Raw genomic sequence first — 22,764 nt, forward strand, 5'->3', positions numbered from 1 at the left:
CCGTTCACCTACCCTATGTCTTTTGATTGGAGTATTTAATGTTACTATGGATAGGTACTTATTTATTGCCATTTTAATTCTTTATGCCTGTGTTTCTATTTCTTCTCCTCATTACAGCTGTCCCTTTTGCATTTCTTGCAGTGCTGGTTTGGTGGTGATAAACTCCTTTAGCCTTTTTTGTCTGGGCAGCTCTTTATTTCACCATGTGTTTTGAATGATAGCTTTGCCGAATATAATAATCTTCGTTTCAGATCCTTGCTTTTCATTACCTTGAATATTTCATGCCATTCCCTTATGGTCTATAGAGTTTCTGATGAGAAATCAGCTGACAGTCTTATGGAGTTCCTTGGTAAGCAACAAATTGCTTTTCTCTTGCTGCCTTTAAGATTCTCTCTTTGTCTTTAATTTTTGGCATTTTAATTATGACATGTCTGGGCATGGGCCTATTTAGGTTCTTCTTGCTTGGGACTCTCTGTGCCTCCTGAACTTGTATGACTTTTTCCTTCACCAGGATAGAGAAGTTTTCTGCCATTATTTTTTCAGACACCTTCTCTATTCCTCGCTCATTTTCTTCCCCTTCTGGGTCTTCTATGGTGTGAATATTGTTGCATTTCATGTTGTCCCACAGCTCCCTTAAGCTGTCCTACTGTGGTTTTGTTTTGTTTTGTTTTGTTAATCCTCACCTGAGGATATTTTTCCATTGACTTTTAGGGAGAGTGGAAGAGAGAGGGAAAGACAGAGAGAATCATTGATGTGAGAGAAACACATCGATTAGTTGCCTCCTGCAGGGAGGAGCCTGCAACCAACCAAGGTATGTGCCCTTGACTGGAATTGAACCTGGGACCCTTTGTTCCTCAGGCTGATGCTCTATCCACTGAGCCAAATCAGCTAGGGCTGTCCTTCTGGGGTTTTTTTTGTTGTTTTTCTTTTTGGTTCTCTGATTGAGTGATTTCATCGATCCTATCCTCAGCTTCCCCTAATCTGTTGTGTATTCTTCCCACTGTTTTCTTTATTAGTGCTATGTTATTCTTCATAATTACTATATCTTTTCTAATGCTGTTGACCATCCTTGCCATCATTATTCTGAACTCTATTTCTAATAAATTTCTTATCTCCATTTTGTTTAGCTCTTCTTCTGGAGAATTCTCTTGTTCTTGGTTTGATGGTTGTTTTTGTATCCCCATTATGGCTGCTTCTTTGGGTAGGTCTGCTATGACTCCCAATCTCTAGTGCAGGACAATCTGAGATGCTGTCTGTTGCTCCTTTTAAAAGGTTTAACTACACAGTGTATTTGTGAGGAGCCTTTTTTTTGTGGTAACTGGAAGGATAGTCGTCTTGTAAAAACTCATGCCATATCCACAACCCAAACCAGATGTTTCTGGACTCCTGGACCACAGCTGGCCAGCTGTGCAATAGTACAAGAGCTCTCCCCCTCTAGGTGGACCTCCACCTGTGCAGATGCATAACTGAGGCCAGATGCTAGCCCTGAGTACCCTGTTTGTGGATAACAGCAATCCACAGCTTGAGGCTCCCTCTGATGGGACTAGGTGTTTTGGGCAAGGACCAAGATGTGCGCCAGAGTCTGCTTTTCCTAGTCCTGGGTCCAGAAGGAGGTTAGGCAGTCTCAAAGCCTCTAGAGCAGTGGTTCTCAACCTTGGCTGCACATTAGAATCACCTGGGAATCTTTTTAAAATCCTGATTTCTGGGCCTCATCCTCCGGAAATTCTGTTTCTTTGTTACTAATGTTGTGACCCCACCCCATAACAAAAAAAAACACAGAATTTCCAGAGGATGAGGCCCAGAAATCAGGATTTTAAAAAGATTTCCAGGTGATTCTCATGTGCAGCCAAGGTTGAGAACCACTGCTCTAGAGATCCTCCTCTGCCTGCAGTCCAATGGACACTCAATCTTGAATAGCCTCACGCTATAGACCACAGGTGGGGTGAAAGTCTTGCAACAGGGTGGAGCAACTGCCTTACCCTCAAGCAAAACCGCCTGGATAGCAAAGGTCCGCCAGCAAAGGAAATTTGGGTGGCTGCCCTCCGATCTCCAACCCCAGGCCCCAGTCTTGGAGTCTCTTCAGAGAGCTCCAGTCTTTTCTGCCAGAACCCAAGGTGAATGGCTGCACATGAAATTTTGTGTGTTGACCCTTTAAGAGGATGCCTGCATTTCCAGCAGTCTCTCACTGGCAGACAGCAATCCTGCTGCTTTTCACAGCCAGATGTTATGTAGTCGCCTTTCTCAGTTTTGGTGTTTTGGGCTGGGGAGCCCAGCTTGGCTTTAGACCACAGAGTTTTCTGTGGGAGCTCTTCTAGCCCTTTCGTGCCTCTGCACTTCCTACCAGTCTGTGCGTTCTCCACTTTCCCTCCTTGGTTATCAGGGTTCTCGCCAGCTAGTCTTCAGTTCATTTTTCAGGGTGGTTTTTCTGTATTTTAATTGTATTTCCAGTTTAGTCCTGAGAAAGTGTCAGTGTAGTTTCCACTTACTACCATCAATTTTGAATCCTCCATTGATTATTAGAGAGTAGAAGGGAGAGAGACAAAAACATCGATGCGAGAGAGACACATCAATTGGTTGCCTCCTGCACTTGCCCCAACAGGGCCAGGGATCGAACCTGCAACCCAGGTACTTGCCCTTGACTGGGAATTGAACCCATGACCCTTCCATGCATGGGCAGACACTAACCCTTGAACCACATTGGCCAGGGCAGAAATGAAATTTTTGTTGATTGCATTGAGTATATAATATCACCTATTAATCTACCACAAAAACATTTTTGCCTATCTCATTTTTACGAAGTGTAAATACTCTGTATAGCTTCCTGATACATATATCCAGATTGTCCTCCAGAAGACATGTTTACCAGTCTTTACAATGTGTCACTTTGTATCATTTTTAACAATTTTATAAGTGAAAAAGCTATTGTATTGTGCTCTTCCTTTTGATCATTGATGTGGGTGGTTTATCTTCTATATGTTTTATATTTGTGTTCTGTTTGTTTTGGGGGTGGCTACTGTTTGTAAGACATTGTTACATACTAATAATAAATCATATTTGTTATAAAAATATTTATATATTGTCAAGATTTATGTAATTAACTATTCTTTCCCTTTTTCCCCTTCCATTGACTTAATGCTTGAAATGTCTCCATGTTGTTTTCCAGGTGACTCTGGTGATTTAATATTTCTATTCATGATTCATTGGCTTGCATCTCTTTAGTCCTTAATAAAATTCTTGGTTCTATTAATATCCTCTTGTACTCTTCGAAGGAAGAATATTTCATGTTTTCACCAGCTGTCCTTTTGTCATAGAGGCACAGAATACACACACATTAACTCTAGCCGGTTTGGTTCAGTGGGTAGAGCGTCAGCCTGTGGACTAAAGGGTCTCAGGTTCGAATACACACACATTATCATTGTTACATGTAAATATATGCCCATTTTTTCTCTTTTTTATGTGTCTCATTTATAGAAAGTAGTACAGTTTTCTTTGAATGAAATAATTCCTTTGACAAGACTTAGTTTTCCTCTGTCTCCTCCTTTTCCCCCATCATATGAATTTTTATATTAAAGGTAGTATCAGCTTGGAGTCTCCATATGACTAAAAGAAGAAAAAGTAATTATTTTGGTTTGCTTTGGTTTATTAACTATAATTTCATCATAACTTCTCGGCTGAGGAAAGATGTTGCCTAAAAGTTGAACTAAATAAGGACCTGGAGAGATGGGGTAAAGGGAATGGTACTCATGCATTGCAGAGAAGGTGCTTTTCTGACCTTTAAGAACCAGTAACTAGAGAGACACATTCTTCAGAAGAATTGTCCTTGCTTAATGCCAGGACCATCCCCATTTCAGAAACAATATCTAGCATATTTAACTGTCTACTCTGGTTATAAGATAAAGATTTTGGGGAACTTGAATTCTATTTAGGTTTTGAGGTTCCTTATGAGTACAGTATTATGTATGCAATAATAATGGTTAATTTTTGTTTGTTTGTTTCATTTTTATCTCTCTTCTCATTCATTCCAGATTTTACCTTTGGATAGCAAACTCCTTTTAAGTCAGGCTTACAGTATTTAATGATAAAAATGACTTTATAAAAGGCTATCTAGGCATGACAACTTCCAAAATCTGAATCAAATGTAGAATCAAAACTAGTTTTAAGGCCTATAAAGAAAATAATACAAAATTTTAATCAGCAGTTTGTGTTTAATTATGACATGTGTAAATAGTGATCTATATTCACTTTTTCCCCCCCACATTAAAATCACTTGAACAATTTCCATAGTATGAAACTTTTAAATATTTATCTGCATAAAAGACTCTTACATCTGCTTCCTATTGAAAAGATCTTTTAAGAAAAGCTTCACAGTGCTCTCCCTCCCAGGAGCATGCCTGCCTTTCCCTTCCCCCTCATCTTCCCTCCTAAACTTAAGAAACCCAGGAGACTTACTAGGGAGCAATGGACTGAGGCATCTGGTCCCCAGTTAACCCCCTGACCCTGTCCCCGAGACCCCTTTTCTCTGACTTAGTGAGCCAAAGCAGATTATTTATTTTGGGAAATATACAGAGTAAATCTTCAATAAATTATAGTTGTCCTGTTTTTTTGTGTGTTTGTTTGCCTTTTCTTTTATTAGATTCCTTAGGCAAATTCCCAGTGTATTTAACGCAAAACAGTGGTCCTTACTACCATCCCCCCAATTTTACTACTAAAGAAAAGTATAAAAGTTAAGGGTTTCAGAGTGATGCACAATGTTGAAATTGTGATTCTGTTTTCTGTCTAGTGAATATTTTTCATCCTTTTACTTAGATGACAATACTTTTTCAGGTTTCACTTTTGTCCAACATTAAAGCTGTAAAAAAGGTCTCTGAATTGCCTCAATTTGTTCTTCTCCAGTTCAGTGTATTCTTTATAATATTACCTCCCAAAGACTACAAATTACATAAGCCATTGGGCCCAAAACTTGTACCATTTTTAAAATCTCCGGTGTGTTTTAATGTTAGAGTATTTACATATATGTTATATGTATTCTTTAGGTGATAAAACCGAATTTGTAAGTATACTATACATTCTCTAGCTATCTAATATTATTTACTAGAGGCCTGTTGCACGAAAAGATTTGTGCAATAGGCCTTCCCTTCCCCTGGCTGCCTGCACCGGTTTTCCTTCGGCACCAGGGACCCAGGCCTTCGCTCCGGCCAGAGCCACCTTCAAAGCCTTCCCTGCTCCAGCCGGACCCACTTTGATTGCTGCTCCGGCCAGAGCCGCCTTCAAAGCCTTCCCTGCTCCAGCTGGAGCCGCCTTCAGTCTTCCTTCGCTCTGACGATTCCCGCCTACATATGCAAATTAACCATCATCTTTGTTGGCGGTTAATTTGCATATCTCGCTGATTAGCCAATGGGAAGCATAGCGAAGATACGGTCAATTACCCTGTTTGTCTATTATTAGATAGGATTAAATAGATTGAATTCAATAAAAATCAAATCTTAACTCAGAGTGAAGAATACATCTTACATTGTTGTATATTGACTCTACACTTACTGGCTCCTCACAGGAGACTCCTATGATTACCAGAATAGAAAAACAGAAGCGCAAAGAGGAGGAAGAAGAACGTCAACTTCTTATAGCAGTGCAGAAGAAGGAGCAAGAGCAGATGCTAAAGGAAGAGAAGAAAAGAGAGTTGGAGGAAAAGGTCAAGGCAGTGGAAGGTATGTGGGCTTTCTGTGTAGTCTGGAAGGAACATGTGTCATGGTAATAGCAATCCTATAAACAAAGCCACATCAAACTGGGTTCTGTCATTTTTCTAAGCTGTTTCCGGCAACTTCTAACTTGTAAATTCTATTCTGTCTTCTTTATTCATCTAGATCCCATCTCATTGCCATTGCATTCCTGCTAAAACACTGGTATTTTTTCATTGTGTGTCTTCCTTTCATTCTCTTGCCTGTTCTCATTTCTGCTAAGTCCATGCCAAAACCGGTTTGGCTCAGTGGATAGAGCGTCGGCCTGCGGACTGAAAGGTCCCAGGTTCGATTCCGGTCAAGGGCATGTATCTGGGTTGCGGGCACATCCCCAGTAGGAGATGTGCAGGAGGCAGCTGATCGATGTCTCTCTCTCATCGATGTTTCTAACTCTCTATCTCTCTCCCTTCCTCTCTGTAAAAAATCAACAAAATATATTTAAAAAAAAAAAAAAAACTCATTTCTGCTAAGTCCCTTATATAGAATAGAGAAAAACTTAAAGTATTGATGACAACTATTTTCACAGAAATTATTTTGAACACAAATGAAATGTGCTCAAGAAAAGCCTTAGAGATTTTTTTTCAGCTATATGAAACTATACACATCTAGAATATTATGAAGGCAAAGCGTTTTCTCAAGCTTGGGTTCGAGTCATAGTTTTAGTGTAATGAAATTATAGCAACGGATAACAACTGTCTTTAGATGTGTTCTGTAGCAGTTATATTTATAAGCTGAACCTCTTGTGTCATGTGATAACATCATTTGGCTTGTTTGAATACTGACCAATATTTATTTTCTTTTAAATAAATGTATTTTTAAAGCTTTCTTTTAAATATCTTTTTATTGATTTCAGAAAGGAAGTGGGGGGAGATAGAAACATCAGTGATGAGAGAGAATCATTGACCAACTGCCTCCTGCACGCACACACTAGGGATCAAGCACAAAACCTGGGCATTTGCCCTGCCAGGGAACCGAACTGTGACCTCCTGGTTAATGGGTCAACACTCACCCACTGAAGCACACTGGCTGGGCCGATGTGCATGTTTACTCCCATTCCTCTTTAGTGCCTTCTGTTTCTTAAAATGTTAACCCAATTCCTGCCTTGATTATTTCTTCATTCTAAAATCCTTAGTGCATTTATTCTGCAGATATAGCCTTTGTCTTAGCCTCTGTAGTATATCCAACTTATAAGATTTAGCATGTTTTATTTCCAGTGCTAGATTTAAATTCCTCTAGATAAGTAGTTCTCAACCTTCCTAATGCCGCGACCCTTTAACCCTTTGCGGTCCAATTTTATTTTTGGAATTCAAACAGTCTGGTCCAAATTAATTGATGGGATTGAATGTTGAACCGGTTTGTGGTGTCGACCTCAGCCTCGACGTTGGACCTGTTCCTAGCGCCTGGTCTGTCGAGTCAGCCTCCACGTTGGACCGAAAAGGGTTAATACAGTTCCTCATGTTGTGGTGACCCCCAACCATAAAATTATTTTCGTTGCTACTTCATAACTGTAATTTTGCTACTGTTATGAATCGTAATGTAAATATCTGATATGCAGGATGTATTTTCATTGTTACAAATTGAACATAATTAAAGCATAGTGATTAATCACAAAAACAATATGTAATTTTTTTTAAATTAAATCTTTATTGTTCAGATTATTACAGTTGTTCCTGTTTTTCCCCCCATAGCTACCCTCCACCCGGTTCCCACCCCAACCTCTGCCCTTATCCCCCCCCCACCCCAATGTCCTCATCCATAGGTGTACGATTTTTGTCCAGTCTCTTCCCGCACCCCCCACACCCCTTTCCCCCCTGAGAATAGTCAGTCCACTCCCTTTCTATGTCCTGATTCTATTATATTCACCAGTTTATTCTGTTCATCAGATTATTTATTCACTTGATTTTTAGATTCACTTGTTGATGTGTATTTGTTGTTCATAGTTTGTATCTTTACCTTTTTCTTCTTCTTCCTCTTCTTAAAGGATACCTTTCAGCATTTCATATAATCCTGGTTTGGTGGTGATGAACTCCTTTAGCTTTTTCTTATCTGTGAAGCTCTTTATCTGACCTTCAATTCTGAATGATAGCTTTGCTGGATAAAGTAATCTTGGTTGTAGGTTCTTGGTATTCATCACTTTGAATATTTCTTGGCACTCCCTTCTGGCCTGCATAGTTTCTGTTGAGAAATCAGCTGACAGTCGTATGGGTACTCCCTTGTAGGTAACTGACTTTTTTTCTATTGCTGCTTTTAAGATTCTCTCTTTGTCTTTTGCTCTTGGCATTTTAATTATGATGTGTCTTGGTGTGGTCCTCTTTGGATTCCTTTTTTCTGGGGTTCTCTGTGCTTCCTGGACTTGTAAGTCTATTTGTTTCACAGGGTAGGGGAAGTTTTCTGTCATTATTTCTTCAAATAGGTTTTCAATATCTTGCTCTCTCTCTTCTTCTGGCACCCCCATAATTCGGATGTTGGTACGCTTGAAATTGTCCCAGAGGCTCCTTACACTATCTTCATATTTTTGGATTCTTTTTTCTTTTTGTTTTTCCGGTTGGGTGATTTTTGCTTTTTCGTATTTCAAATCTTTGACTTGATTCTTGTGATCCTCTAGTCTGCTGTTGGAACTCTGTATAATATTCTTTATTTCAGTCAGTGTATGCTTAATTTCTAGTTGGTCCTTTTTCATATCCTCGAGGGTCTCACTAGATTTCTTGAGGGTCTCACTAAATTTATCAGCGGTCTCACTAGATTTCTTGAGAGTCTCACTAAGTTTATCGGCGGTTTCTAGAAAATTCTTGAAAAACCTTAAAAGTGTGGTTTTGAACTCTATATCCAGTAGTTTGCTTTCCTCCATTTCTGTCATTTGTGACCTGTTTCTTTGTCTCCGCCTTTTTTATGCTTCCCTGTGTTGATAGAGTGGCTTTCTGTGTTAGGTGTCCTATAGGGCCCAGTGGCTCAGCCTCCCCAGTTACCTGAGGTGGACACTCTTGGTGCACCCTTTTGTGGGTTTTGTGCACGGTCTTGTTGTAGTTAAGCCTTGATTGTTGTAGGTATCACTAGGAGGAATTGACCTCCAGGCCAATTGTCTGTGAGAATCAGCTGTGTCTGCAGGGGGAGAACTTCTGTGCTGGAGACACCCTTCTGGGGCAAGACTTGCTTCAGTGGGGCTTTGGTGCTCACTGAGTCTGCCCCCTGAATGTGTCCCTTATGGATCTGAGGAGTTGTAATCTGGATGGTCCCACTCTGACCACTGGGTACACTGGCTCTTGGATCTCTAAAGAGGTGCTAATTTAGCCTCTGCCTGAGGCTACCCAGCAGGAGCCCAGCTGTGAAGCAATGCAAGCTTGGGCCTTGGACCTTCTTTTGGAAGTTCTGAGTTTTTCTGACCCAGCTGCAGTTTGTTAGGTAATTTTCAGATTGCAAAGGGACAGGCCCTTCATATGCAAAAGCCTCTGCACACAGCTTGGGTGGGGCGGAGTCTCTGGGGATCAACAGGGCGGAGCAAGCCGCCATGGCAGCTCCTCAGTCCTACCCTAAGAGGCCCCGAGTCTCAGTGTCCCGGTAATCACTGCAAGTACCTCTGAGAGAAAGCCGCCCTCGAGTTCCGACCAATGCCAGACAGTCCAGTTTCTCCTGTATGAGTCTGGGTCCCCAGAGACTCACCCAGAACTGGAGTTCAGAGCACTCCGGAGCTTGAGACTCCCTTCCAATTGAAAAAGACAACCGCGTCCTCAGCTGCCAGCCCTTTCCGCGTGTGCCTCCGTACCTCAGCTGCCAGCCCTTTCCGCGTGTGCCTCCGTACCTCTGCACTTCCACACCGCACCTCCTCTGAGTCTCAGTGTGCTTTTCTCTTTCCTTTTAGTTGTAGAATTTCCACTCAGCCAGCCTTCCTGTGGTTCTGGACGATGTCGGTTTTGTCTTTTGGTTGTATTTTTGAAGTTGTTGTGCGAGGCAGCAATTTCTGGTGTTTACCTATGCCGCCATCTTGGTTTCTCAGTCAAAACAATATGTAATTATATATGTGTTTTCCAGTGGTTTTAGGCAACCCCTGTAAAAGGGTCATTTGACCCCCAAAGGGGTCTCGACCCACAGGTTGAGAACCGCTGCTCTAGATGGTAACTGTGGCTTTTATTTCTATATATTTTTCAGTGGGGTTATTATTGGGTACACTATTGTCAGTTTGGATTTTTTTTTAAATAGATATTTATTCAGATTATTACAGATGTTCCTCTTTTTTCCCCCCAAAGCTCCCCTCCACCTGGTTCCCACCCCACCCCTACCCTTACCCCCCCCCCCACTGTCATCATCCATAGGTGTAAGATTTTTGTCCAATCTCTACCCGCACCCCTCACACTCCCTTCCCCCTGAGAATTGTCAGTCCACTGCTTCTATTTTTTTTTTATGCCCCTGCTTCTATTATATCCACCGGTTTATTCTGTTCATCAGATTTTTTTTAATTGACTTAATTTTTAGATTCACTTGTTGATAGATATGTATTTGTTGTCCCTTTGTTGTTCATAATTTTTATCTTTACCTTTTTCTTCTTCTTCCTCTTCTTAAAAAATACCCTTCAGCATTTCATATAATCCTGGTTTGGTGGTGATGAACTCCTTTAGCATTTTCTTGTCTGTGAAGCTCTTTATCCGACCTTCAATTCTACATGATAGCTTTGCTGGGTAGAGTAATCTTGGTTGTAGGTTCTTGCTATTCATCACTTTGAATATTTCTTGCAACTCCCTTCTGGCCTGCATGGTTTCTGTTGAGAAATCAGCTGACAGTCGTATGGGTACTCCCTTGTAGGTAACTAACTGTTTTCTTTTGCTGCTTTTAAGATTCTCTCTTTGGCCCTGGCCGGTTTGGCTCACTGGATGGAGCGTTGGCCTGGGGACTGAGGAGTCCCGGGTTCGATTCCGGTCGGGGGCATGTGCCTTGGTTGCGGGCACATCCCCATTGGGGGGGGGGGGGTGCGGAAGGCAGCTAATCAGTGATTCTCTTTCATTGATGTTTCTGGCTCTCTATCCCTCTCCCTTCCTCTCTGTAGAAAATCAATAGAATATATTTTAAAAAACAAAAAGATTCTCTCTTTGTCTTTTGCCCTTTGCATTTTAATTATGATGTCTCTTGGTGTGGTCCTCTTTGGATTCCTCTTATTTGGGGTTCTCTTTGCTTCCTGGACTTGTAAGTCTATTTCTTTCATCAGGTAGGGGTAGTTTTCTGTCATTATTTCTTCAAATAGGCTTTCAATTTCTTGCTCTCTCTCTTCTTCTGGCACCCCCATAATTCGGATGTTGGTACGTTTGAAGTTGTCCCAGAGGCTCCTTACACTATCTTCATATTTTTGGATTCTTTTTTCTTTTCAGGATGGGTGTTTTTTGCTTCCTTGTATTTAAAATCTTTGACTTGATTCTTGATATCCTCTAGTCTGCTGTTGGATCTCTGTATATTATTCTGTATTTCAGTCAGTGTATGCTTAATTTCTGACTGGTCCTTTTCCATTTTTTTGGCATTCTCATTAAGATCCTTGAAGGTCTCACTATGTTCCTCGGAGGTCTCACTAAGTTTCTCAGAGGTTTGTAGAAGATTCTTGAGTAACCTTATAACTGTGATTTTGAACTCTATATCCAGTAGTTTGCTTTCCTCTATTTCTTTCATTTGTGACATGTTTCTTTGTCTCTGCATTTTGGCTGCTTCCCTGTGTTGATAGAGTGGCTTTGTGTGGTAGGTGTCCTATTGGGCCCAGTGGCTCAGCTTCCCCAATCACCTGAGGTGGACACTCTTGGTGCACCCCTTTGTGTGCTGGGTGCACAGTCTTGTTGTAGTTAAGCCTTGATTGCTGTTGGTATCTCTGGGAGGAAATGACCTCCAGGCCAGTTGACTGCAAGGACCCACAGTGTCTATAGTGGAAAAACTGCTGTGCTGGAGACACCCTTATGGGGCAGGACTTGCTTCAGTGGGGCTTTGGTGCTCACTGAGTCTGCCTCTTGGGTGTGTCACTTACGGATGTGAGGAGTTGAAATCTTTTATCTGACCACTGGGTACACTGGCTCCTGGATCTCCAAGGAGGTGCAAAGTCAGCTACTGCGTGAGTCCACCCAGCAGGAACTACAACAAGATCTGCAGATTTCTTCTCTTTGTTTGGGGTTTGGAAGTTTTGGAGCTCTCTGACCCAGCTGCAGTTTGTTAGGTTAGACTGCTAAAGGACAGGCGATTCATTTGCACCGCTGTGCACAGCTTGGGTGGGGCGAGATCTCAAAGAATCACCAGGGCGGAGCAAAGAGCGATGGCTGTCTGTCAGCTGTCTACGTGTCTCCAGGTCTCGCGCCCCCACAGTAACAACAATCCCTGCGAGCAGCTCAGCGAGAAAGCCACCCTCGCTTTCCGACCCACTGCCAGACAGTCCAGTTTCTCCCCGTAGGAGTCTAGGTCCCCAGAGTCTCGCTGGAAACGAGTTCAGTGCAGTCGGGAATTTGTATCTCCCTTCCACTTGAAAAAAACGGCGCACCCAGTTGCAGCCATTTCACATGACTCTGTACCTCTGCTCTTGGCGCCTCCACACCTCCTACCCTGTCTCAATGCGCTTTTTTCTTTCCTTCTAATTGTAGAACTTCCACTCAGCCAGCTTTCCCATGGTTCTGGATGATAGCCGTTTTGTCTTTTAGTTGTAGTTTTAACGTGGTTGTGGGGGGCGGCACGTACAGGTATATACCTTATGCCGCCACCTTGGTTCTCCCCGGTCAGTTTGGATTTTACTTTATACAGACAGGTCCAAAATTTGTTTTTGTGGCTTAGTTTCTATACTTGCAAGATTAATAATATCTGTTATAGATTGTTCTTTAAATCAACAAATATTTTTTGAGCACCCATTCTCTGCCAGGCACTGTTGTGGAAATATAGTTTTAAATAAAATAAGATACTTCTTTCATGGAGTTTACGTTATAATGGTGGGTAAACAGTAAACAAATATTGAAAAACCATAGAAAGTGGTGAGTAATCTCAAGAAAAATAAAACTGGTTTAGTGATATAAGGAGTAACATAAGTAGCATTTTAAAAAGATTGTTAAGAGAGCCTTCTCTGAAAATGTGCCATTTAATAATGAAATGAGTGTCATAAATAACATGGTATTGTACATAAAAAACCCTAACACTCTATGAAAAAACTACTAGATTTAATTAATGAATTTGGCAGCATAACAGGATACAAAGTTAACACCCAGAAATCTATGCCATTTTTATACACCAATAATGAACTCTCAGAAAGAGAAACTAAAAAAACAAAACCACTTTAGTGTGTTTGGCTCAATGGAAAGAGCGTCAGACTGTGGACTAAAGTTGGTCACAGGTTCGATTCCAATCGAGGGCATGTACCTTGGTCGCAGGCCCGATCCCTGGCCCTGGTCTGGGCATGCACGAAGGCAGTAAATCAATGTGTGTGTGTGTCTCTCTCTCTTCACTCTCTCTAAAAATCAATAGAAAATATCCTGTGAGGATTAACCAAAAAAGTTTCCATTAACCATTACCAAAAAAATAATAATACGATATTTAGGAATAAACTTAACAAAGGAAGTAAAAGACCTGTACTTAGAAAACTACAGGACGTGGAAAAAAAGAGATAGAGGACGATATAAACAATTGGAAGAATATGCCATGTTCGTGGATTGTTAGAATCAACATCATTAAAATATTCATATTACCCAAAGCAATCTATAGATTCAATGCAATCCCTATCAAAATACCAATGGTATATTTCACAGATCTAAAATAAATAATCCAAAAGTGAATATGGAACCAAAAAAGACCCCGAGTAGATGCAGTAATCTTGAGAAAGAATAAAGTTGGAGGAATCACAATATCAAGTTATACTACAAAGCCACCATAATCAAAACAGCCTGGTACTGGCATAAGAACAGGCAGAACAGAGAACCCAGAAATTGACCCAAGCCATTACGTTCAATTAATATTTGCCAAGGGAGACAAAAGCATACAATGGACTCAAGATAGTCTCTTCAATAAATGGTGCTGGGAATATTGGACAGGTACATGCAAAAAAAAATGAAATTAGACCACCAACATACACCATACACAAGAATAAACTAAAAATGGATAAAAGACTTAAATGTAAGTCGGGAAACCATAAAAATCCTAAAAGAAACCGTAGGCAGCAAAATCTCAGAGATTTCATGTAGCAATATGTTTACAGATACATCTCCAAAGGCAAAGGAAAGTAATGAGAAAATAAACAAATGGGACTATATCGAAATAAAAGGCTTCTGCACAGCAAAAGAAACCATCAACAAAATGAAAAGGTAGCCCACTGTATGGGAGAACATATTTGACAGTGACACATCTGATAAAGGGTTAATATCCAAAATATATAAGGAACTCATAAAACTTAACAAAAGAAAGACAAACAATCCAATCAAAAAATGGGCAAAGGACCTAAATAGACACTTCTTCAAAGACACATGGCCAAGAGACACATGAAATAATGCTCAAAGTCATTGATCACTATTGAGATGCAAATTAAAATGACAATGAGGTATCACTTCACACATGTCAGAATGGCTACCATCAACAAATGACAAGTCCTGGCAACAATGTGAAGAAAAGAGAACCCTAGTACACTGCTAGTGGGAATGCAGACTGGTGCAGCCATTATGAAAAACAGTATGGAGTTTCCTCAAAAAATTAAATATGGAACTTCCATTTGACCCAGTGATCCCACTTCTAGGAGTATATCCTAAGAAACCTGAAATCCAAATCAGAATGTATGCCCCCCTTTGTTTATAGCAACACAATTTGTAATAGCTAATATATGGAAATAGCCCACGTGCCCATCAGTAGATGAGTGGATAAAAAACTGTGGTACATTTATATCATGAAATACTTTGCAGCAGTAAAAAAGAATCTCTTACCCTTTGAGAGCATAGAGCAGTGGTTCTCAACCTTCCTAATGCCGCGACCCTCTAATACAGTTCCTCATGTTGTGGTGACCCGCAACCATAAAAGTATTTTTGTTGCTACTTCATAACTGTAATTTTGCTACTGTTATGAATCGTAATGTAAATATCTGATATGCAAGATGTATTTTCATTGTTACAAATTGAACATAATTAAAGCATAGTGATTAATCACAAAAACAATATGTAATTATATATGTGTTTTCCGATGGTCTTAGGCGACCCCTGTGAAAGGGTCATTCGACCCCCAAAGGGGTCGTGACCCACAGGTTGAGAACCGCTGACATAGAGGGATCATGCTAAGTGAATTAAGTCAGTCAGAGAAAGACAAGTATCACATGATCACACTCATATGTGGAATCTATAATAATAAAAGCGTAATATGCAAATCGCCCGAACAGCAGGACAACCTTCTGGACAACCACACTATGACACCCACTGGCACCAGGCCAGCCAAGGCAGGTGCAATACAGTTGGTCGGGACCCAGCCATTAGCCCCCAAAGAGGGGAGGCCCTAGCCCACGACCGGAGGGCTGTGGTGTGTGGGCGGGGCCTCCCTCTGCAGAGGCCTTCCATCGTGGAGTCCCAACCGGGTGGGCGGGGCCTACCTCTTTGGGGCGATCAATTGCCTCAAAGTGGGAGGCCCATTCTCCCCTTCGTTGTTCCTCCAGCGGGTGTGTGGGGCCATCCTCTGCGGGGCGATCCATCAAGGAGCCCCAGCTGGGTGGGCAGGGCCTATCTCTTTGGGGCGATCGATCCCAGGGCTCCCAAACTGTGAGGGGGCACAGGCCGGGCTGAGGGGCCCACTCCCTGCACCCTGCCCCCCCCCCCCCCCCAGTGCACGAATTTTGTGCACCAAGCCTCTAGTCTAAGTAATAAAATAAACTGATGAACGGAGTGGATCCAGAGACATGGAAATATGAAAAAGACTGAGGAATCTCAGAGGGAAGGCAGGGGAGGGTGGGTGCATGAGAGGTAATCAACCAAGGATATTGTATACATATATGCATGGCCTATGGACACAGACAGTGGGGCAGTGAGGGCCTGGGGTGGGGGGGTGGTTGGAGGGGGGAAGTGTGGAAAAATGGGGACATATGTAATAATAGTCGCAACAATAAATAAATTTTTAAAAAATAACGGGTGCATTTACATAATGGAATACTACACAGCTGTAAAAAAGAAAGAACTCTTACCATTTGCAACAGCATGGATGGACCTGAAGAGTATTATTCTAAGCAAAATAAGCCAGTCAGAGAAAGATAAGTATCACATGATCTCACTCATCCATGTGGAATCTAATGAGCAAAATAAACTGGTGAATAAAATAGAACCAACAACATAGAAGCATGAAACAGGCTGATGAATTTCAGAGGGAAGGCGGGGTGAGGGCCTGCAAGGGGAACTTACATGCACTAGTGCACTCTGGGGGGTGCACCTCAGCCCGGCCTGTGCCCGCCCTCTCACAGTCTGGGAGCCCATGGGGAGCGGGCCTAAGCCGGCAGTCGGACATCCTTAGCGCTGCTCCCGCCACCACCACTGTGCTCGCCAGCCATGAGCCCAGCTTAGGACTTCTGGCTGAGCAGCGCTCCCCCTGTGGGAGCTCACTGACCACCAGGGGGCAGCTCCTGCATTTAGCATCTGTCCCCTGATGCTCAGTGCGTGTCATAGTGACCGGTCATTCTACTGTTTGGTCGATTTGCATATTAGCTTTTTATAATATAGGATATGCATAGCCCATGGACACAGACAATGGAATGTTGATGGCCTGGGAGGGGCAGATATGGGGTGTAGGGGGAACAATGGGGAAGAAAAAAACATAAACATCTGTACTACTAAAAAAAAATATAAGGAAATGAGTATAGGTGCTATATGAATATCTGATAGGGAAGAGCATTGTAGGGAGAGGGAAAAGAGAAGATTGGCAGGAAATGTGTTCATGTAGGTAAGTATGGGTCATATCATGTGGGGCTGTGCAGACCTTGTAAGAAGGATTAACTGAAAAAATCCCTAGCACACAGCAAACTCATATATGATAGTTATGGAGGAAATGTGGAGAGCATTTTACAAGGTACAGTGGGGCCTTGACTTACGAGTTTAATTCGTTCCAAGACCGAGCTTGTTAAGGAGCTCGTTAACTCAAATTACCCTGTCAACTCAATGCAAAAAATCGGCCGAGAGACAGCTGGTATCTCAAAAAACTCATTAGTTGGGACACTCGTAAGTCAAGGCCCCACTGTATAAGATAGTTACAATAAACTTTTTCTGGTTTCTTGGCAGCTAAGTTTTTAAAAAGGGAAATAGTAGATTATTTACTGATAGGATGAGTCAGAACATATTTCACATTTATGTTTAAGTTCTGTTTATAAAGGGAACAAACAACTTACCAACTAGTTTGGTTGTGTTGTATGCTTTCGCGCAGTGTTATAAGTCAGTTACTAGTATAGGGCTCTCCTGAAATTGCTGGCAAAACTGATGTGATGCGACACATAAGCACATATTTCAAAGGGGAGGGCTCAAAGCTTTCATTTGTTTAAGTAAATCTGAAAGGAGGGAAGTGGATTAAGGTAGAAAGAAGCAACCCAGCCCTAACTGGTTTGGCTCAGTGGATAGAGCGTCGGCCTGCGGACTGAAAGGTCCCAGGTTTGATTCCGGCCAAGGGCATGTACCTTGGTTGCGGGCACATCCCCAGTAGGAGGTGTGCAAGAGGCCGCTGATCGATGTTTCTCGCCCATCAATGTTTCTAACTCTCTATCCCTCTCCCTTCCTCTCTGTAAAAAATCAATAAAATATATTGTTAAAAAAAAAAAGAAAAGAAAAAAGAAAGAAGCAATCCAAATGTCCATCAATGGATGAATGGATAAACAAAATGTGGCATAATCACCTTAAGTGTAGTGGTTATTGTGTTCACCTCACAAAATGTGGTTTATACTTAAAATGGATTGTTATTTAGCCTTATAAAGAATGGAAATTCAGCCTTGGCCGGTGTTTCTCAGTGGTTAGAGTGACAGCCCTCTGAACCTATGGGTTGTGTGTGCAATTCCTGGTCAAAGGCACTTACCTGGGTTTCAGGTTCATTCCCCGGCCCCATGAGGACATGTGAAGAAAGAAACCAATTAATGTGTCTCACATCAATATTTCTCTCCTCCCCCCTCCCTTCTACTTTCTTTAAAAGGCAATGGAAATTTTCTCCTTAGTTTCCATTGCCCTAGGACAGTGATGGCGAGCCTTTTGAGCTCGACGTGTCAGGATTTTGAAAAACCCTAACTTAACTCTGGTGCCGTGTCACATATAGAATTTTTTTGATATTTGCAACCATAGTAAAACAAAGATTTATATTTTTGATATTTATTTTATATATTTAAATGCTATTTAACAAAGAAAAATCAACCAAAAAAATGAGTACGCGTGTCATAGGTTCGCCATCACTGCCCTAGGAGCTTTATCAGTAAAGATATTGCTATAACATGTCTGATATTTTGCTGTCTGTGGATTCTTCTAAGATTTTTATGGTTTCCTGTCTTACGTTTAAGACCTTTATCCATTTTGAGTTTATTTTTGTGTATAGTGTAAGTTGGCGGTCTAGTTTCATTATTTTACATGTATCTGTCCAATTTTCCCAACACCATTTACTGAAGAGACTGTCTTGAGTCCATTGTATGCTCTTGCCTCCTTTGTCAAATATTAACTGAGCAAAATGGCTTGAATCAATTTCTGGGTTCTCTGTTCTGTTGCATTGATCTGTATGTCTGTTCTTGTGCCAGTACCAGGCAGTTTTGAGAACAGTGGCTTTGTAATGTAGCTTGATTTTGTGATTCCTCCAACATTGTTCTTCTTTCTCTCAAGATTGCTACGGCTACTCAGGGTCTTTTTTTTTTTTAATTGTATTGATTTCAGAGAGGAAGGGAGAGGGAGAGAGAGAGAGAAATATCAATGATGAGAGAGAATCATTGATTGGCTGTCTCCTGCACACTCCCAACTGGGGATTGAGCCCGCAACCCGGGCATGTGCCCTTGACCGGAATTGAACCTGGGACCCTTCAGTCTGCAGTCCAACACTCTATCCACTGAGCCAAACCAGCTAGGGCTATTCAGGGTCTTGTTTTATTCCGTATAAATTTTTGGTGAGTTTGTTCTAGGTCTGTGAAATATGCTGTAGCTTTCTGAGTACAGGTCTTTTACCTCCTTAGTTAAGTTTATTCCTAGGTATCTTAATTTTATTGGTGCAATGATAAATGGGATTGTTTTTGTTGTTTCTCTTTCTCTGAGTTCATTATCCTCCTATATAATAAAAGCCTAATATGCTAAGTGTCTGGTCATCTGGTTGTTGGTTCAACCAATCAAAGCATAATCTAATAAAGAGCCAGGGTCATTACGACTGAAGGCTCAACCAGACCAGAAGTCAGTGCACCCCAGCACTGACTGCGGCCGCTGTGGGCACCCCGACCCAGCACTGACTGCTTAGGGGGCTGTGGATCAGGCCCGGAGAGAGGCAGGGTCTGATCCATAGCTTCTGTGGCACTGTTGATCAGAACTTGCCTCTCTTTCTCTCCCCACCTGGCCAACAGCCATGCCTCCATTTCTCTCCAGGCCTCCACCGGGGCTGCTGATCAGCCCCGCCTTTCTGATCAGGCCCCGTTGATAGGCCCAGAGACACTCACTGGCATAGAAACTGACCAATCAGAACCAAATCTGGGTCAACTGTGAGGAGCCAATGGCTGCCTAGGAGGCAGAGCTTTTGACATTGACTGGCATAGAAACTGACCAATCAGAACCAAATTGTCCGGCAGAGGAAGGCAGTTGGGGGCGAGATCAGGCCTTCAGGGGAGGGCAGTTGAGGGTGAGATCAGGCAGGCAAAGGCAGTTAGGGGCGATCAGGCCAGCAGGGGAGAGCAGTTAGCGGCGAGGTCAGGCTGGCAGGAGAGGGCAGTTGGGGGTGAGATCAGACCGGCAGGGGAAGGCAGTTAGGGGCGATCAGGCAGGCAGAGGGGTTAGGAGCAATCAGGCAGGCAGGCAGGTGAGTGGTTAGGAGCCAGCGGTCCCAGATTGTGAGAGGGGTGTTCTACCACCGGTCGGACATCCCCCGAAGGGTCCTTGATTGGAGTGGGTGCAGGCTGGGCTGAGGGAACCCCTCCCCTCCGTGCACGAATTTTGTGCACTGGGCCTCTAGTATGTTAATGAAATGCTAAGGCCGCTCAACCGCTCTTTATGATGTGCACTGACCACCAGGGGGCAGACTCTTCAACCAGTAGGTTAGCTTGCTGCTGGGGTCCACCTGATCAGGCCTGAGCGAGATGTGCCGGACATGCCCTGGAGCTCTCCTGTGGTCCCTCCCTGGCTGGTCAACCACCCGCATCCCTCCCCAGTCCCGATCATGCACCAGTGGGGTCCTTCGACCTGGCCTGTGCGCTCTCCCAATCCGGGACCCCTCAGGAGATGTTGGAGAGCCGCTTTCAGCCTAATCCTGAAGGCCAGGCCGAGGGACCCCACTGGTGCACAAATTCGTGCACCTGGCCTCTAATTGGTATATAAAGAGCCGTAGATGTCCGGGTGTTAATTTTATATCCTGCTACATTGCCGAATTTATTTATTAAATCTAGTAGTTTTTTTGTTGTTGTTTTTTAAATATATTTTTATTGATTTGAGAGAGGAAGGGATAGAGAGATAGAAACATCAATGCTGAGAGAGAATCATTGACTGGCTGCCTCCTGCAAGCCCCCCACTGGGGAATCGAGCCCGCAACCCCTGGCATGTGCCTTTGGCCAGAGTCGAACCTGGGACCCTTTAGTCTGCGGGCTGACGCTCCATCCAGTAAGCCAAACCAGGGAGGGCATCTAGTAGTTTTTTTATGGAGTCTTTAGGGTTTTCTATGTACAATATCATGTCATCTGCCAATAGTGACAGTTTTACTTCTTTTCCAATTTGGATGCCTTTTATTTCTTTTTGTCTGATGGCTATGGAAACTAAGGAGATAATAAATGGGACTACATCAAAATAAAAAGCTCTGCACAGCAAAAGAAACCATCAACGAAACAACAAGAAAGCCCACTGCATGCTAGAACATATTTGCCAATGTTATATCCGATAAGGGCCTAATCTCCAAAACTTACAGGGAACTCATACAACTTAACAAAAGGAAGATAATCTAATAAAAAAATGGGTAAAGGACTTAAATAGACACTTTTCAAAAGTGGGCATACAATAAGATAAGAAAAAAAAATAAAACAAAACAAAAAAAGTGGGCATACAGAAGGCCAAGAGACATGAAAACATGCACAATGGAAATAAATCTACACAATGGAATACTATGCTGCTATAAAAAAGAAAGAACTCTTACCATTTGCAACAGCATGGATGGGCCTGGAGAACATTATGCTAAGCGAAATAAGCCAGTCGGAGAAAGATAAATATCACATGATCTTACTCATTTGTGGAATTTAATGAACAACATAAACTGATGAACAATAATAGAGCCAGAGACATAGATGCATCCAACAGACTGTGAAACTTCAGAGGGAAGGCAGGGGAGGGTGGGGTAGGGGGTAAGAGATCAACTAAAGGACTTATATGCAAGTATATAAGCACAACCAATGGACATAGACACTAGGGGTGTGAGGGCATGTGCTGGGGTGTGAGGGTGACCGGGGAGAGGTTGGGGGGGTGGGGAGGAAACATGTAATACTTTGAACAATAAAGAATTTAAAAAAGAAAAGTCAATGGAAAAAAATATCCTTGGGTGAGGATTAAACCCTCTAACCCCCAAAAAAGGAAATTTGGAAATTCTGATACATGCTGCAACATGGATGACTCTTGAAGACAAATTATGTGAAATAAACCAAGGTGAAAGGAAATAGGTAGTTACTGTCAACTAATTACAGATTTTCTATTTGAGATGGTGAAAAGGTTCTGGAAATAGATAATGGTAATTGTTGTACAACATTGTGAACTATTAAAAGATACATTTTTTGTGTTTTTACCAATTTTTTTTAAAAAGCTAAAAAAGGGGAAAGGCCAATAAAGGATACTGCAAGACTGGATTATAAAATGAATATTCATGCTGTCAGTATGGAGTGGACATTATTGAAACTTTCTTATTTACTCAATATGGTTGCTAGGTAATCTAAAAATTCATCTTGCCTCAAATACATTATATATATATATATATATATATATATATATATATATATCAGTTCCTTAAAATTTTCCTTCCTTAGTTTAGATTTCAGATGTGCTCTTAAAAAGGGAATTTAGCCCTAACTGGTTTGGCTCAGTGGATAGAGCATTGGCCTGCGGACTCAAGGGTCCCAGGTTCGATTCTGGTCAAGGGCATGTACCTTGGTTGCGGGCACATCCCCAGTAGGGGGTGTGCAGGAGGCAGCTGATCGATGTTTCTAACTATCCCTCTCCCTTCCTCTCTGTTAAAAATCAATAAAATATTTTTTTTTAAAAAAAGGGAATTTATACAATATTAGAAATCTTACCTAACGAAAGAAATTTCTCAGGAACTATTTTTAGGGGAAATAAAGAACAGCAGTAAGTTAGTGGGCATACTATTAGGTTGAATTGTGGGTGTCGAGTGATCAGTTTAGAGAACCTCTATTTCTCTCCAGGAAGAATAACCACACCTAAAATCCCTGCAAAAGATGAATAGAAAATTAGATTTCGAAAGCACATGAGGAAACACCACTGTGAACAATAGTTGGTACATGTGATAGACAAAAAGAATATATTTAGCATTATCAAATATAAGAAGGGATTGTAAAGATAAGGGGGAAATAATCTTGATGAAAATATAGGCAGATTCAAAGGAAACAAATAGAACTCTTACAAATGTAAAATATGATTATTGGAATAATAACTCAATAACTAGGTTAAACAGTTTAGGTACACATCAATAAGAATCAGCAGACTGGGGGATGGGAACAGCTGAGGAGAGGTCAGTGGGGGGAAAGGAGATATGTAATACTTTAAACAATAAAGAATTTAAATTATTTTTAAAAAGAAGAAGAATCAGCAAGCTAGAATATGTATCCAGGGAATTAGATGAACTCCAACACTTAGTGTTCAGTCATGAAAACTATA

At 41.8% G+C, this 22,764-nt stretch overlaps 1 protein-coding gene across 1 annotated transcript in view; it reads left to right on the top strand.

Annotated features, from left to right (window-relative positions):
- Positions 1-22,764, top strand: part of LOC102426775 (cat eye syndrome critical region protein 2) — a 59,014-nt gene that overhangs the window by 16,598 nt on the left and 19,652 nt on the right. Inside the window, exon 7 of the mRNA XM_014452929.2 lies at positions 5,552-5,705. Within this exon, the coding sequence (XP_014308415.1) occupies positions 5,552-5,705 (154 nt within the window). The remainder of the gene's footprint in view (positions 1-5,551; positions 5,706-22,764) is intronic.

This window comes from Myotis lucifugus, unplaced genomic scaffold, assembly GCF_000147115.1.
Source record: "Myotis lucifugus unplaced genomic scaffold, Myoluc2.0 scaffold_19, whole genome shotgun sequence".
Taxonomy (NCBI): domain Eukaryota; kingdom Metazoa; phylum Chordata; class Mammalia; order Chiroptera; family Vespertilionidae; genus Myotis; species Myotis lucifugus.